This window comes from Perognathus longimembris, chromosome 1 (genome assembly GCF_023159225.1).
Source record: "Perognathus longimembris pacificus isolate PPM17 chromosome 1, ASM2315922v1, whole genome shotgun sequence".
Classification (NCBI taxonomy): Eukaryota; Metazoa; Chordata; class Mammalia; order Rodentia; family Heteromyidae; genus Perognathus; species Perognathus longimembris.
In genome coordinates this window covers 18,953,447-18,969,258 of record NC_063161.1, presented here as the reverse complement: position 1 = coordinate 18,969,258, position 15,812 = coordinate 18,953,447, and the positions used below count along the sequence as shown (strand labels likewise).

General features: G+C 38.6%; 1 protein-coding gene across 2 annotated transcripts in view; it reads right to left on the bottom strand.

Moving 5' to 3' along the window:
• Positions 1-1,014: 1,014 nt before the first annotated feature.
• The window catches only part of Lta4h (leukotriene A4 hydrolase), a 30,632-nt gene continuing 15,834 nt past the window's right edge, over positions 1,015-15,812 (bottom strand). The window contains exons 8-19 of one of the 2 annotated variants that reach the window (XM_048357816.1): positions 15,447-15,587; positions 14,350-14,373; positions 13,631-13,701; positions 12,891-13,002; positions 11,842-11,986; positions 9,809-9,912; positions 9,093-9,163; positions 8,145-8,199; positions 5,701-5,796; positions 2,766-2,848; positions 2,043-2,147; positions 1,015-1,256 (exon numbers count right to left, since the gene is read on the bottom strand). In XM_048357816.1, coding sequence (XP_048213773.1) covers positions 1,139-1,256; positions 2,043-2,147; positions 2,766-2,848; positions 5,701-5,796; positions 8,145-8,199; positions 9,093-9,163; positions 9,809-9,912; positions 11,842-11,986; positions 12,891-13,002; positions 13,631-13,701; positions 14,350-14,373; positions 15,447-15,587 — 1,125 coding nt within the window. In that variant the 3' untranslated portion in view covers positions 1,015-1,138. The remainder of the gene's footprint in view (positions 1,257-2,042; positions 2,148-2,765; positions 2,849-5,700; positions 5,797-8,144; positions 8,200-9,092; positions 9,164-9,808; positions 9,913-11,841; positions 11,987-12,890; positions 13,003-13,630; positions 13,702-14,349; positions 14,374-15,446; positions 15,588-15,812) is intronic. The other variant, XM_048357824.1, reaches the window with a different exon arrangement.

The following is a 15,812-nucleotide window of genomic DNA, read 5'->3' as shown; positions in this document are numbered from 1 at the left end:
CTCTTGTTTACTTGGGCTGCTCTTGGGCTACAATCAAGAAATTTTAATTAATACAGCACTGGTTCCCAAACTGTGTGCCAACGTATCCCGGGGCATTACACTGCATGCACACGAGTGCTCTGTTGTACATGTCTTTCATGTTTTTATATGTTATATGTGTCTTGTAGGTGAACAGGAGGCAATGAGGCAGACTTGCTGGAGACTCGCTGAGGAACTGATAAACGGTATAGGGGTTCAATGTGGCCACCTGACCCATGAAGACCAGACCAGGACAAGTCCACGGGATCAGCAGCGTGGATCAAGGACTGGGGAGCAGAGGGCTCCCACTTGGGGAGGTACTTTTTTTTTTTCTGCAAGTCATGGGGCTTGAACTCGGGGCTTGGGCATTGTCCTCAAGCTTTTATGCTCAAGGCTAGCATTCTACCACTTTGAGCCACATAGCCACTTCTGGTTTGGGGGTGGTTGATTGGAGATAAGAGTCTCATTAACTTTCCTGCTTGGCCTGGCTTTGAACTGCAATCCTTAGATCTCAACCTGCTGAGTAACTAGGATTACAGGTGTGAGCCACCAGTACCTGGCAGTGTAGGTGCTTTGAAAGGGAGTCTGTCCCATCTGGTAAGTAGATAGTAAGTCCAACTAAGTGTTCATGTCGAAGGTTACTTAGACAGCAAACCACTAATCATACTATAATTTTGATTTTCAGATTTGAATAAATTTCAATAAATCATAAGGGAAATAATATGTTGCTATACTTTGTGATTATACTGAGAAAAAACCAATATGAAGTTAATTAAAAAATCTTAAACTCGGCATGACAGCATATGCCTGTAATTCCAGCACTCAGAAGGCTAAGGCATAAGGACTCCAAATTGGCAGTGAGCATTAGAATCTATCTCCAAAAGAAAATAAAAAGGTTTTAGATATGCAGATTAAAAGATTTTTAAAATTCAGTACAATTTACTTAACAAAGAACACACCACTATTTTAAAAGGCAGCAAAATTACTGACAAATAATAAAAAGCCAAAACTAGACACTTTTAATTATAATGTAAGCCAAAGTTTCATAATTCTTCATGACTGCTAAAAACAACAACAAAAAAAAACCCAGAAGTTTTTGAAGTCATCAACAGGTCTGTCCTTAGTCCACATTTATGTCTCTCCCCACCAGCATGGCTGTCACAGGATGCATACTGGCTTTGTGCTCTTGGTAGGCACGAATAGCTTGATCGTGGGATTTGTCAAAGGCAGCAAGATCCCTGCCAATGGGAGGAAAGAGAAGGAAAAGAAGGGAAGAGGGAAGAGAGAAACAGAAGTGGGAAGAGAGAGATGGAAGGGATTGGAGAATGAGAATATAAGTCATTATTTGAGATTAAATTTAAAATGACAGCATAGAAGATAGTGTGAGTCCCAGCCAATCAGGTGGCTCTGTATCAGTCTCTGTATGAGCCCTTCAGCAGGTGGGTCACAGATATTTAAGGCGTTGCAGGATAGGCTGGCATGGCTGGGGCAGTGCTGTTTACCAAGCAGCACAGAGGTATTTTGTTTGGACAGTATCTTCTCACCTAATGGCTCAACATCAGCTGTGCATAAGAGACTAAACCTCCCCAACCACTTCTGTGTTCATCTTTGTCCATATCAAAGTTGGAACTCAGGGCTTTGAACTTGCTGTTTAAGTCCTCTACCCCTTTAGCTACACCCCAGTCCTTTCTACTTTGGCTGTGTGTGTTTGTGTGTGTGCACACATGCGCATGTGCATGTGTGTGCGTGCACAGAAGCCCTCAGGCTTGAACTCAGGACCTGGGTGCTGTCCCTGAGCTTCTTTTGCTCAATGCTAGAACCCTGCCACTTGAGCCACAGTGCCACTTCTGGCTTCTTCTATTTATATGGTACTGAGGAATTGAACCCAGGGCTTTGTGTATGCTAGGCGAGCACTCTACCACTAAGCCACATTTCCAGCCCCTTTGTAAATTATCTTAACAGCAAAAATGTGTATGATTTATTTTCCCATTTCTTGTATAAGTAAGAAGCAAGATTTGTCTTACTTGAATAAGGGTCGTGTGAACTTCATTCTTCCTTGTTCAGTTGCCATTTTGAGAGCCAAAGGAATCGCTTCCTCCCACTTCGATTGAATGCAGAGTCGTAACCATCTAAAAAGGAGAATTTTTAGGAGGTGTGGGAGAGAAAAGAGGAGAAGGAAATGAGTATCACTATCAAGATGAAAAATCCATTGTGGTGGTATCATACTCTACTATGAGAATTTTGAATGCAGATATATACAGTTTAATAACTGGAGAAGAGAAGGAAGAGGAGTTTTGTTCTTGAAAAAGATCATACTAAAAGATCATACTAAATTTAAGTTTTGGATTATGGAGGTGCTCATGGACACTATGACTTGATGCAATTTCAAGAAACTAAACTTTGGTTTTAACCTTAAACTATCAAATTGAAGAAACCAAAATTAAGATATAATGGAAGCAAAGGTTTCTAACTAGTCTCAGATTCAATATGTCTGGTTGTGAAAAAACCTATTTACCATTGTTTCCTTCATTCTATTTTTTTTAAAGTTACAAGAGCTTAGAGCAAAATCTAACAAAAAGATAAATATTACCATCTTACAGACATTGCAAGTATTCACTAAATAGACTTTAGTTATTTCTGTATATGTAGTAAACTTGACAAGGATTTCTCACACTCTGCTTTCCCTTTCTCCACCTTTTAAGCTATTGTTCTGCTTTCTTCCACAGAGACAAGTTAAAATGATGTACCTGAATCGTATTTCAGAATTGTTAATGGCATTGAAGTTGTACACCTCTTGCATTCGCTTTATGTGCCCCAATGGAAGAGGTGCCTAAGAGCAAAATAAAGAAGTGTAAAGTATCATTTCAACAGGATTCCTTGGAAGAAAGGAGCTGGAGAGAAATTCTTAGCCAAATTAAAAACCTATATATTTTATAATATAGAAATAAAATAGATAAATAAACAAATGTATACTAAAGTAAGTCTTGTGCAAACTTATTCTGGATAAAGATGTTCTCTTGGGAACAATAATTACCTTTTCAGGTACTACAGAAGAATGAAAGTTACTCTCCTTAGATGTTTTAGATACTATCATCCAGACCCTCTGCAGAGTAGTCCAAGTTCTGCCTATACCTTCTATAGTTTTAATGTATCCCAGTTTCCAGATGAAATCACTGTTCTTGAAATGTCTTCTGATTGTCCCTGGCTTTCTTGTTATACATTTCCTCTGAAATCTCTTACAAAATGACAGTTTTAAAACTTTTCAATTATAGGACCCTTTGAAATCTGGTGAATAATATGAACTTTCTCTAGGGGCGTGGGGGGAACTGCATTTACAATACTAATACAAACTCCAATGTACCATTTCAGGGTGTTCATGATCACCCTGTGTTCATGTCAGCCCACACTACAAGGAGGAACAGCATGGATAAAGGAAGGATAGGAGAGAAGTTCAGTTTGGACAGGTAGAGTTTGAGATGTCTGCAGAGATTCCACTAGGGAGACAGAACCTCTCCTCTCCGGCCCCAAGCTCCTTACCTTATGGGACTCTCATTCCATGCGTGGTAACCATCTCTGCTCTCACTAGCTGCCAGTCCTAGCCCAACATTATTGAGAGTATCTGCTCTGGGGAGGACTCATTCAAATCCAAGTCCACCATAGTAGGCTAACTGGTTAAGGTCTCTACTGAGGTTCCCTGACTTTCTCCAGGTTTTTGTTTTTTTTTGCAAGCAGCAAAAAGGGCGTTTATTTCAGGCTAGCTCAGTCCTCCATGCACTCAGTAAACTGATGACGCTAAGAGGCCCTGAGCCTAAGGCTTCCAGCTGTTTTATACATTCTTTGGGGAAGGCATGGACTTACCATACTTCATAGCATCTTTTAACAAATCAACACACATGGCGGGAAAAATATAAAATAATTCTAAAGCATGTTTGGTGCATTTGGTGGTGGGAAGGAATCTGGAAAGGGTCATTGGTCAGATCAAGGGACTGACGCATTTCAAATTGATTGGTTCAGCCATAGGGGTGTAGCAAGGAGGATACGTGCACAGGTGCAGGTTTTTAATTAGATATTGGAACCCACACCTGGGTGGGGGAGTCCTGGCATAACTCCAAAACTTGTTTTTCTTCTCTGCCAGTCACTCTTATGGGTGTTTATGGTTTTTCTGAGAACTCCCTGTCCCAGGGCATTTTATGGTCTTTAGGGCTTACAGTAAGGTCAGTCAGGTACAGAATGGGGTCTTAGTACAATATGGGGTTACTCTGGTCCTTCACTCTGGCTCTACATTTTCCCCCTTCTCTTAGGTACCTTGGGAGCCAATCATGGCTCCCTTATGTCCATTTCAATGGCTTGCACGTCTAGGGGCTGGTATTGAGATAAGGCATGGGCCAATAGTTAGGGCCCAAAGTAGTAGAACCAAAGGGCCTATCAACACAGCTGTCAGGAGAGTTGCCCATGGTGACCAGGAGAACAGTGGCTGATACCAGTTCTCTCCTTTTTGCTTTCTGTTATATTTTTACCAAATGCCAAGCTTTCTGTAATGATTCCTGATTGATTGGCATAAAAACAGCACCCTTTTCCTAAGGCTACACATGAGGAGCAAATCCAAGCTTCACTTACTTTGCTCAGCGGGGGATTTCTCCAGGTTTTGACATATCTAAGCCCCAGTTATCCCTCCAGGAATTTAGGAAATTGTAGACTGATGCCTTCTTACTAGAATGAGGTCCCTCCCCATTACCTCAAAATCCTATGCTGCATTTTCGTATTAATTCCAAAGGAAATTACGTTTAAAATCTCTTTCCCCCTCAAGGTCTTTAGATGGAAGAGTGGTCCCTGTATTGTAATACTTCAAGAGCCAGCCATTATTTATCTCCCTTCTTTGTAGTCTCATGCATTCTCTTATTACTGCATTTGAACTTAAAATCTGCTTGGACATTGTCGTGTTCATCCCCAAACACAGTCAACTACAAAGCACTAGGCTTTCATCCTTTGCAAACTTGCTCATCAGGCCTGATCTCGCCTTCCTCTCCAGCTCACTTCCTCACCACCCTCCCCTCCACCCCCAACTAACATCCCCACTCTGAAGCTGTCACATCATCTGTAGTTTCAATGAACCATGACTGACAGATTCCTCGAGTAACTCTCCTGTTAAAAATGTTAAATCCCTTTTGACTGACCAGAATAAAATTTAAACATCTTGCGTAGCATCCAAGATTAATCATGTCTGGGACCCACAGTCTTTCTAGTTCTCACATCATTGACCTCCTTACCCAGCCTGGCTGTGCACTCTATGCTGGCTCCTTCCATGCCCATCACTTCTTCAACTTATTCTTGAAACTAGCAATCCAGCCTTACTCTTGCATCCTCTCCTTAATGGCTTCAGTTGGGAGGAAGTTCTTTCACTAAGTGAGTTTTTCCAAATGATACTGAAAATACAATTCCTTTATTGATAAATTTCACATATGATTTCCTCATAGGTTATGGGCTATTTGAGAACAAAGTGATTTATTTATAATAGAACATAACGCTAAACATAGGCACTTCAATTTTTAAAAGAAAGAATGAACTGTCTAAATTACTTTTTCCATGAGTTTCTACACTTAAGATTTTCCCAAGGCTGGGTACAACATACATTCTGTGACATTGTGTCAGAGTTCATTTCCACTGTGTTGAGCTAGTACTTACTCTCTGGAGCATCTGTGCTAAAAACTCGTTTAACTGATGAGAAGAGAGGTCTTTCAGATCTGCAGCACTGAATGAACTTAAATCTTCCTCTTTAGCCTGAAATAAATATTACCTAATTATTTCTGTTCATGTACCACTTAATGGTTAATATGAAAGTAAAAATGAAAATGACATACATGCATGAATAACACTATATAAAATAAACATAAGGCTGAGGTCATTTATGTAATCCTGAGATTAAGCTACTATAATTAAAAAGCTGATGATTGCTAAAATCTACATTGCTAAGAAAAAGATAATTAATAGCAAGAAAAAAGAACTCCCACTTTTTCTTTTTTATACAATTTGTAGCATTCACAGTATAGAGATTCCCAAAGCAAAGACACATAAAAGAATGGCAGCTAATTTTTAAAAAATGTATGAGGCCACATTTTTAACAGACTAAATGAGAGAAGGGGGGAGGCAGTCTCATATGTTATATATGTATATGTTCTGCATTTCCTTACTACTTAAGAAAAATAATTGAGAAGTTACATAAGGAGAGGAATGCACCAGTGACTACCAAGTCCTCACTGTGGCCCAACACTGCCTTTTCCCTCTGACACAGAGCTAATCATCTACTTTAGCTGCTGGGCCCAAAGGAACATCTGAGCTGAAGAAGGTAGTTTTACCTAGTACTGGGAAAAGGAGAATAAATTGTTTTAAACTAAAACAGAGAGTTATAACAGATTCATATTGCTAACAAAAACCAAAAACTCTATTTCCGATAGACAACTCTTACACTTTTTCCCTTGATACGCTTGTGAACTACACAAATAACATTCAAGATGCAGGTAGAAGAGCAATGTGTTATCTGTGGTAAGCTATGTTACCAGATTTCTGTTCATGGATAGAAATAAGCCTTTCCAAAATATTTAGAAGAGCACATAATTAAATCCCAGTTCTTCACAGGCAGCAACTTCTGCTGACCCCTTTCTACTTCATGTGCATCACTTTCATGCTTCTCATCACCTACTGCTCCCATTAAAGCTATTCATTATAAGTCTGCTTTCTTAAATTAAACTATAGACAATCTAAAGGTTAAGCCCTCTCGTTGCTATTCATTGTGGAAGGCACATCATTTTGTATGCAAAACTCTGCCAAGAATTACTGGCCAAATAAACTCTGAAAAAAAATTCAAAGAGCAACATCAAAATTTGCTATAATAATTGAAGTAAAATTACTGCTGTTTTTGTTCTCATTTTCCATTAAAGAATCTGGGTGCTGGTGGCTCACACCTGTAATCCTAGCTACTGAGATATGAGGCTCATGGCTCAAAGCCAGCCCAGGCAGGAAAGTCCATAAGACTCTTATCTTCAATTAACCACCAGAAAATCAGAAGTGGAGCTGTGGCATAAAGTGGGAGAGTGTTATCCTTTAGCAAGAAGATCTCAAGAACAGTGCCCAGGATCAGAGTTTGAGACCCCATGACTGACCAGAAAAAAAAAAGAAAGAATCATTCAGGGTACACTCTCAGTCTGGTTCCCTTAAGGAAGTCTTGTAGAAATGAACAAAGCTGGCAGTAACAAAGTCTCAGTTCTTTCCATCCTTTTTTGTTTGTTTTTTTTTTGCCAATCCTGAGGCTTGAACTCAGGGCTTGAGCACTGTCTCTGGTTTCCTTTTGCTCAAGGCTAGCACTCTACCAAGTGAGCCACTGTGCTGCTTCCAGCTTTTTCTGCTTATGTGGTGCTGAGGAATTGAACCCAGGACTTCATGCATGCTAGGCAAGCACTCTACCACTAAGCTATTCCCAGCCCCCTCTTTCCATCCTTTATAGCTGTCATTAGCACTCACCCAAGATCATTTAGATTCACCTGGTTTGGTCTTAATAAACATCAACTTGGGCTGGGAATATGGCCTAGTGGCAAGAGTGCTTGCCTCCCATACATGAAGCCCTGGGTTCAATTCCCCAGCACCACATATGCAGAAAACAGCCAGAAATGGCACTGTGGCTCAAGTTGGCAGAGTGCTAGCCTTGACTAAAAAAAGAAGCCAGACCAGTGCTCAGGCACTAAGTCCAAGGCCCAGGACTGGCAAAATAAATAAATAAATAAAATAAAAATAAACATCAATTCACTAGTATATTTGATTGCATATTGTACATATACAACTAGTCCACTGTCTAAGAAATGAGGAAAAATAAGAGAGGTAGAAAGAAAACATTTTCCCTACTTTTTTAAGAGTTGAAAGCAAGAAGAAGCAGAATCAATGCCATTAGTATCTATTTTTCCCCCCTTCATGAAACTTAACTTCATATGCTGAGGGTGAAGATGGTATCGCCTTGGACACACTTAACTTGTAGACAGCCTTTCTGGATAGAACTTCATGATATAAAGACACCCCTATGAGCAGAGTCATGCATGCCTAATTCACTAAGGAGTCAAATATCAGACAGTACTACTCACAGTAATCCATCTTTGGCTTAAGGCAATACAAGCATTTGTCAGAGTCATGTCATAACTGCAAAGATGAAACAAAATTAAAAATGAAAATCTATAAACATGCACCTGTTTTCATGTAAGTACAGGATTAAAGCTAGAGAATGCACTTAACATTTCAAAATTTCTTTTAAATAAAGAGCTTCTAAAGAAAGAGATATAGGAAATCTTTCACCTGACTTAAAAATATTGTGGACAGCCATGAGAACAAATCCAGACCGTCCTTCAGATGTGCCAAATATCTCAGCACAAGGTCATCCTAATGTTCAGGGAACAGATGATAAAGCGACTGGGACCTAAGCATACTGTCTGGCAGAAACAGCTCCCTTCTCCTTGAGCAAGACACTTAAGCTAACTAACCCTAATTTGCCACTTCTGAAAACAGGAATCATAGCTTATGACACTTTCAGATTACTAATATAACACTTCTAAATGAAAAGTACAATAATAGTCTGGACGTGACAATATAATTTTGTGCAGAAATAACCCAGTTAAAAATTACTTGTAATGGGGCTGGGGATATAGCCTAGTGGCAAGAGCGCTTGCCTTGTATACATGAAGCCCTGGGTTCAATTCCCCAGCACCACATATACAGAACATAGCCAGAAGTGGCGCTGTGACTCAAGTGGCAGAGTGCTAGCCTTGAGCAAAAAGAAGCCAGGGACAGTGCTCAGGCCCTGAGTCCAAGGTCCAGGACTGGCAAAAAAAAAATTACTTGTAATGGATGAACTAATTCATTACAAGTATGTTTATAAACCATGGAAATTGCTCTTGGCTTCTTAAAGAAATACCCAAGAATCCTTCTTTCATGGCTGTCTACTATCAGCTTAAGGAAAGAGTAAAATCCATCCAGATATTTTGAGTAGGCTAGGATTTAGGAAAATGAGAGTGAATGAGTGGCAGGTAAGTACTTACTTGGGTTTGATAGGAGGCAGGCCAGGAGAATAGAGCCAGGCGTTCCAATCAACTTGATTGAGAATGTCAACCTGAAAACAGGAAAAAACATTAAGATTGTAAATGATCTTACCAACTTGTACGAGTCCTCATGAGTATACAATTCTGTGTACTCTATCAAGTGAAGATAATTTCTAATGCTTTTTGTGTGTGTATGGTAGTATTGAGGCTTAAACTTGGGGCCTCATGTTTGCTCAGCTTGCTTGCTCGTGGCTGGTACTCTAACACTTGATCAGTGTCTAGTACAATTTTGCTGGTTATTTTGAAAATGAAGTTACACAGACTTTTCTGCACATGTTGGTTTCAAACCATAATCCTCCAGTCTCAGCAACTAAGTAGCTAGAGGCATGAGCTACCAGTGCCCAGTTCTTTTTTTAAATTACTTTTTAACTGACATACATTATTGTATTTAAGGAGCACAATGTGATATTTTGTTATATAACATGGAATGATTAAACATAGCTTATTAACATCTACATATGTATATCACATTATCAAAGTCTCTTCTAAAATATATTCACTACTAGTGTGGTTAGATATTAAAAATAGAAAATAAAAATTGAGACAAAGCAAATAATCCTGAATCAATACTACAGTTAAGTAAGCCAAGTTAGCCTAGCAATCAATAAATAAAGATATATTGAGAAGGAAAAATAAGAAAATGTGTAAAATCCAACCTTATCTTTAAAGTGAGAATATAGGAAATTCTTCCAGTCATCAGTGGTTATGCTCTTGTAGGAAAATTTCTCAACATAAGCCTTTAGGAATCCTAGGAAAACCTCTACAAATGAAAAGAAAGAAGAAAAAGAAATCAATTCACAGAAAGGTAATTATTTGACCTTTTGTTGTGGTTCATATTGGATTATAAGCCATAGAGAATAAAGAACAAGGAAACCAGTGAGGTTTTTGGAAGAATGTTCAAGACTAAAGCTGGGCCTTAAAACAATGCATGTAATTTGGAGGAAGAGAGATGAGATATCCTATTTACAGGTGAGGAGATGACACAATGAAGATATAGAAGAGGAACACACAATGTAAGTTCTACAACAGATAACCTCATAGGACTAGAAAGTAAGAAAACAAGATCAGACAAATGGAATGGATCTTGGAGGAGGGCCTTGAAAGTCAATCAACAAAGGAGAATACCTTCATGCCATCAGTAGGAGAAAGTCACATCGATGTAAAGCAAGACAGTATGATGGCATTAAAAAGTACAACACAGACTTCAGACTGGAGGTATGGCAGGAGTAGAGCACAAGTTATGAACAAGAAAGCCAAGCCAGAGTATGAGGCTCTGAGTTCAAGCCTTAGTACTGCCAAGAAAGAAAAGATACTAAATATAAACAATTATGGTAGTATGAACTTCTTTCTGGAGCTTATAATTGTTTAAAAAAAAAGTATGAGCTGGATTTATGTATACTGACCTAGAATATGTATGAATACTCAGTGAAAACCACAAACAACAAAAAACAAAACAAGATGCAGAACAAACATATAATACAGTACAGTATGTGTACAAAGATTCTAAGACCTCTAAAGCATTCCTAAAACTAGAACACACTGAACTCTAAGTGGACTATATTTTTATCTACATATAATACTTATAAGATTTAAGTCATGAAACTAGCATCAGCAAGTATTAATCCCTAGTGACAAAATAGAGCAAGGATCACACTATAATAAAAGTTATGTGAATGTGGTATTTCTCTTCCTCCGTATTCTGAGAATATTTCTCAGTAGCCATACTTCTTATCAGATCAATGGTTGTGTTCTCAGTGTTTCTATTCAAGTAATCCTTGTTTGCACATATTCATGGCCCCCAAATAGAAGAAGAATGAAGCTTGTAATTCAGGTATGCCAAAGAGAAGCCATAAGTGAAAGGATGAAAGTACTTGACTTAACAAGGGAAAGCAAAGTACTTGACTTCACAAGGGAAGACTGTTAAGACCTACAGTGAGAGTAAATCTTCTACCTGTGAAATTTTAAGAAAGGAAAAAGAGGGCTGGGGATATAGCCTAGTGGCAAGAGTGCCTGCCTTGGATACACGAGGCCCTAGGTTCGATTCCCCAGCACCACATATACAGAAAACGGCCAGAAGCGGCGCTGTGGCTCAAGTGGCAGAGTGCTAGCCTTGAGCGGGAAGAAGCCAGGGACAGTGCTCAGGCCCTGAGTACAAGGCCCAGGACTGGCCAAAAAAAAAAAAAAAAAGAAAAAAGAAAAAAGAAAGGAAAAAGAAATGTGTACTAGTTCCTCTGTGTAGTTGACTGCTGGTACTCAAATGGAAGACAGTGGGTAAGAAAAGATGACCATACACACATCTGTGTGCTTGTTTATTTCCACACAGAATCGGATACAGAGCCACACATACCAAACTAATAGCTGTTATCCCCAGGGGAATTGACCAGGGACTGATGGCCTCTCATATAATACTCTGGTGAACTTCTGTGACCTCAAAAATGTTTTCACTGAGTACATATTATTTTCTGATTATTAAAATAGTGGTGAGATTTCTTTTTTCTTCTCAAGAAGTCAAACAGCATTATAAACATCTCAAGAATTATTTTAAGAGCAGAAGTAACATTAGAAAACAGGTTTCTCTGGCAGAATGAATGAGAAGTATAAAATGAAGCAAAGCACAATTTATGATTCATCTATGTTTTCCCCATTACCCTCAAAAAGAAAGCAAAACTAGAAAATGCAAACTACTTACCTGGTCCTCCAAGAAGTTGTTCAAGGTGAAAGAGCAGAGCAAAGCCCTTCTCATAGGGAACAGAAGAATAGGCTACATCAGGATCCACATCCTTCAGATCAACCACGAGTTTGGTGAAAGGATGTGTCTCCCCAAAAGTTTTTATCTACAAGACACAAAGTAACATACATGTCCATGTATGAAGATGGGTACCACCACGCCAGGAATCTAGTAAGGAAGTATTAGTTCACTCGATGGCATAACTTGGGGAGAATCAAGAATGGCTACCCATATTGCCCTGCAATAATTAGGCTTTATTCTGATCAAGGAATCATTAGAACTGATTAATGGAATCACTTAGAAAAATGACTCAATACTTGTTCAGCAATTTTAGCTGTCAGGAGAGCCTTTAAAAATTGCTACGTATACTACATAAAGTTCAACCAAACAAGCACATATACTAATGGCAAAGACCTGGTTAGCTTACCACAGCTCACAATCTGGACCAGGTCCTGAGTGTCAGGTGCCATAGTACTACACAGCATCTGCTAACTCTCGTATATCTCTAAAAATGATTTCCTTCTTACTTGTTAGTGAAGATACTTTATAAGCTAAGTTTTGTAACAACTATACAACTTTAGATGACTACTTTTGTGTGTGCACACACATACCAATATCAAGGCTTGAACTCAGTGCCTGGTCGCTATCCCTTAGCTTTTCCACTCAAGATTGGTGCTTTACACTTGGGTTACATCTCTACTTACAGCTTTGTGTGTGTTTAAATGGAGATGAGAGTTTCATGGACTCTCCTGCCCAGGCTAGCTTTGAACTATAGTCCTCAGACCTCAGGCTTCTGAGTAGTTAGGATTACAGGCATGAGCCCAGCAGAAGAATGCTTTTTAAATTCCAATTTATAGTCTCACAATAACAACAACAAAAAACTCCAGTTGATGGAATTCGAGATGCTGACATAGGAAGGTTTGAAAGTTCAAAGTCATCCTGGGCAAGACCTTGCTTTAAAGAAAACAAATGAACAAAGAAATAAAGAGACAAAATCCTAATGTATTTACTGAATTCTGTAGCTCTCCCCATCCTCCCAGAGCATGGAAATGTCTGAACTTCTCTCCAAAGAGTCGTCCACAAATGTGGCGCTCCAAATACACAGTATGTCCTTCATTTAACCTGAAAGAAATATGAAGCACTGTCACAGCAGAGAGGCAAGGCATTAAAAATATATATTATCTATGTAATATTATTATATAGGCATATGTTATATATGTTTTATACACACACATTATATATATGCTTTCCTGTGGAGGACAGCAATTGTACAGCGTGACTACTGCAGTCTCAGCCCCCTGTCTATGTGACTTTCAAGCAGTAAACTCACAACAGTGGGAAATCCAGCCCAGCAGATGGCAGTAGAGACAATTAAGCTGTAGTTCCAGTTTTGGATGTCTGTGTATTAAATGTGACCGCAAAGCCAGGCATGGTGGTTCACACATGTCATCTCAGCCTTCAGGAAGCTGAGGCAAGAGGGTTACAAGTTTGAGGAGAGCCAGAACTGCATAGCAAGACTCCAGCTCACGAAGATAAAATGAGACTATGTCAGGAACTAAGTAACAAGCATAAACTGAACATCTAAGACTGCAGCTAATACGGAACTGAAAAATAAGCAAGCGAAAACAAGCTATCAGGTGACTGTAACAAAGAAAAAAAAGATTCACACCGAAAACAATTCAGTGGTGGGAGGCAGGGAAAGAGATCAATCCTAACAACCAATTCACAAATAATTTTTAAAAAATCATACCAAAAGTGGTCCCAAGTTTTGTTGGTCACTAGATTTCCTGTCCAGCTATGAGATATTTCATGTGCAATAACCTAAAGGAAAGATTGGTAAAATTGATTACCTCAACCTAAAAGGTGTTATTTAAACATTTTATAGCTCTTGACTTTTTTTTGAAAACATACTTAGTTCAGGAGAAAAAAAAAAGCAATTCAATCAGAGATCAAAAGAGTATGGCACACAAACAAAAACCCAAGAAAACATTTAATTAAGTAGATAGATTACTCCATTCAAAATACTGTATAAACATAAGATAAAATCAAACACAAAACTTCTTAAGCCTGTTAAATCTAATTGTTAGCATACTAAATAATATCTTGTAACGAGAAGCTCCAAGTTATCTTTTTTGTTTGTGCTGTTACTGGAGTTTGAACTCAAGACTTGGGTGCTACGCCTTAGCTTTTCACTCAAGGCTGGCACTCTACAGTTGAGCCACACTCCACTTTTGACTTTTTAGTGGTTAGCTGGAGGTAAGAATCACACGGACTTTGCCATGAGGCTGGCTTCAAATTCTGATCCTCAGATCTCAGCCTCCTGAGTAGCCAGGATTACAGGGATGAGCCCCTGGCACCTGGCTCCCAAGTGATCATTTAGAAGTGTCTTCAATACAACAATACAATGGGTATTGTAAAATCATTTAATTAAAACTTCTTGAGGGTAACTGTTAAGAAATTTTAACTTACATTAGAGAGCGACTTGTCACCTGCCTAAAAAAAGAGAAAAAACAAACAAACAAAACCTTAGTATGTCAGCAGTTAAATGACAGGCAATAGCTGAAAGACTGCCTCCCTCCCTTTTTAATATAGTAGCATTAGTGGCCCACTGTGTCTCAACTATGGCACTTTAAAAAGCTCAAAAGAGACAATTATCAAGAAAACAAAACAAAGCAAAAAAACCACAAGACTGAAAAGCAGTTTACTTTGACGTTGTTTTAAGTTCAGGGCTTTACGCATGCTAACCAAGTGCTCTACAACTTGAGTTATTCACCCACCCTTTTTGCTTTTTCAGTTTATTTCTTAGGTAGGGGCTTCCTTTTTTCTTTTTTTCCCCTAGGGCTGGCTTGAATTGTAATCCTCTACCTATGCTTTCTGTGCAGCTGGGATTACAGGAATGTGCTACTGAACCTAGCCAACACTATTCTTTCTTTCCCTAATCCTAGGAAGTTCTCCCTAATATTAGGAGGGCCAATAATCTTGTCTGACTTCAGAAACTATTTCCCTTAATTCCATTTTGTATATCTACACCTATCACTTTCTTTTCTTAGTACCTACAGAATAGTAAAGTTGGTAGAATTCAATATGTCCTGTGGTACATTTAATCTTACTTAGTTGCTAATCTACTTGACTTGATTGGTTCTGGCAGGGACTTAAGGTAGCTTGCAAGGCATATAAGATACAGCAATATACATGGGCCTAATTCTTTCCTGTATACATGGTGCACTGACTTTGGGTTTGTTTGACTGGTACCTATATATCAACTGAAAAATGTAGCTGCTTTGTGTGAGTAAACAATTCATCAATGGATTACTACCTGGTGCCCCTACCCTCAACACCCCAAAACACCCTCAGCAAAATATTCTCTTTCACCAAATGGCCAGATAATTTTCCCTTGAAAAACGAAATGTTGATATCCATCATGAGTAATAAAATCAGAAACAAAGGTTCTATAAACATGGGGAAGTATACTATAAATATTACCAGGGGTCTAAATTTCTTTCTACTGGGGCTTATTTTTGAGAATACCTCTGCTTCAAATGAAAAAAAAAATATACTACACTTACCAATAGAGTAGGAGTTACAAAGGTAAGGCAAGGATTCTCCATGCCACCATAAGGGAAAGATGGCGGCAGGACCAAGAGATCATACTGCCCCCAGACATATGGACCACCCAGATCTTCTGCAATTTTGAGCATAGATTCAGTCTGAAAAATGAATGCAGATACATATTTGTGTATTTTAATTATAACTTCAATAATTTCTCATAACATATATTACTATGAAGTCACAGGTGACTCCTAACTTATATATATATTTTTTTTAATGAAAATGATCATGATATAGCAACTGCAAAATTCACATAAAATACTTGATTTTTTACCCCTTTACTCCAACTCATCACTTATCACTCTCAAAATCTTAAATCTATT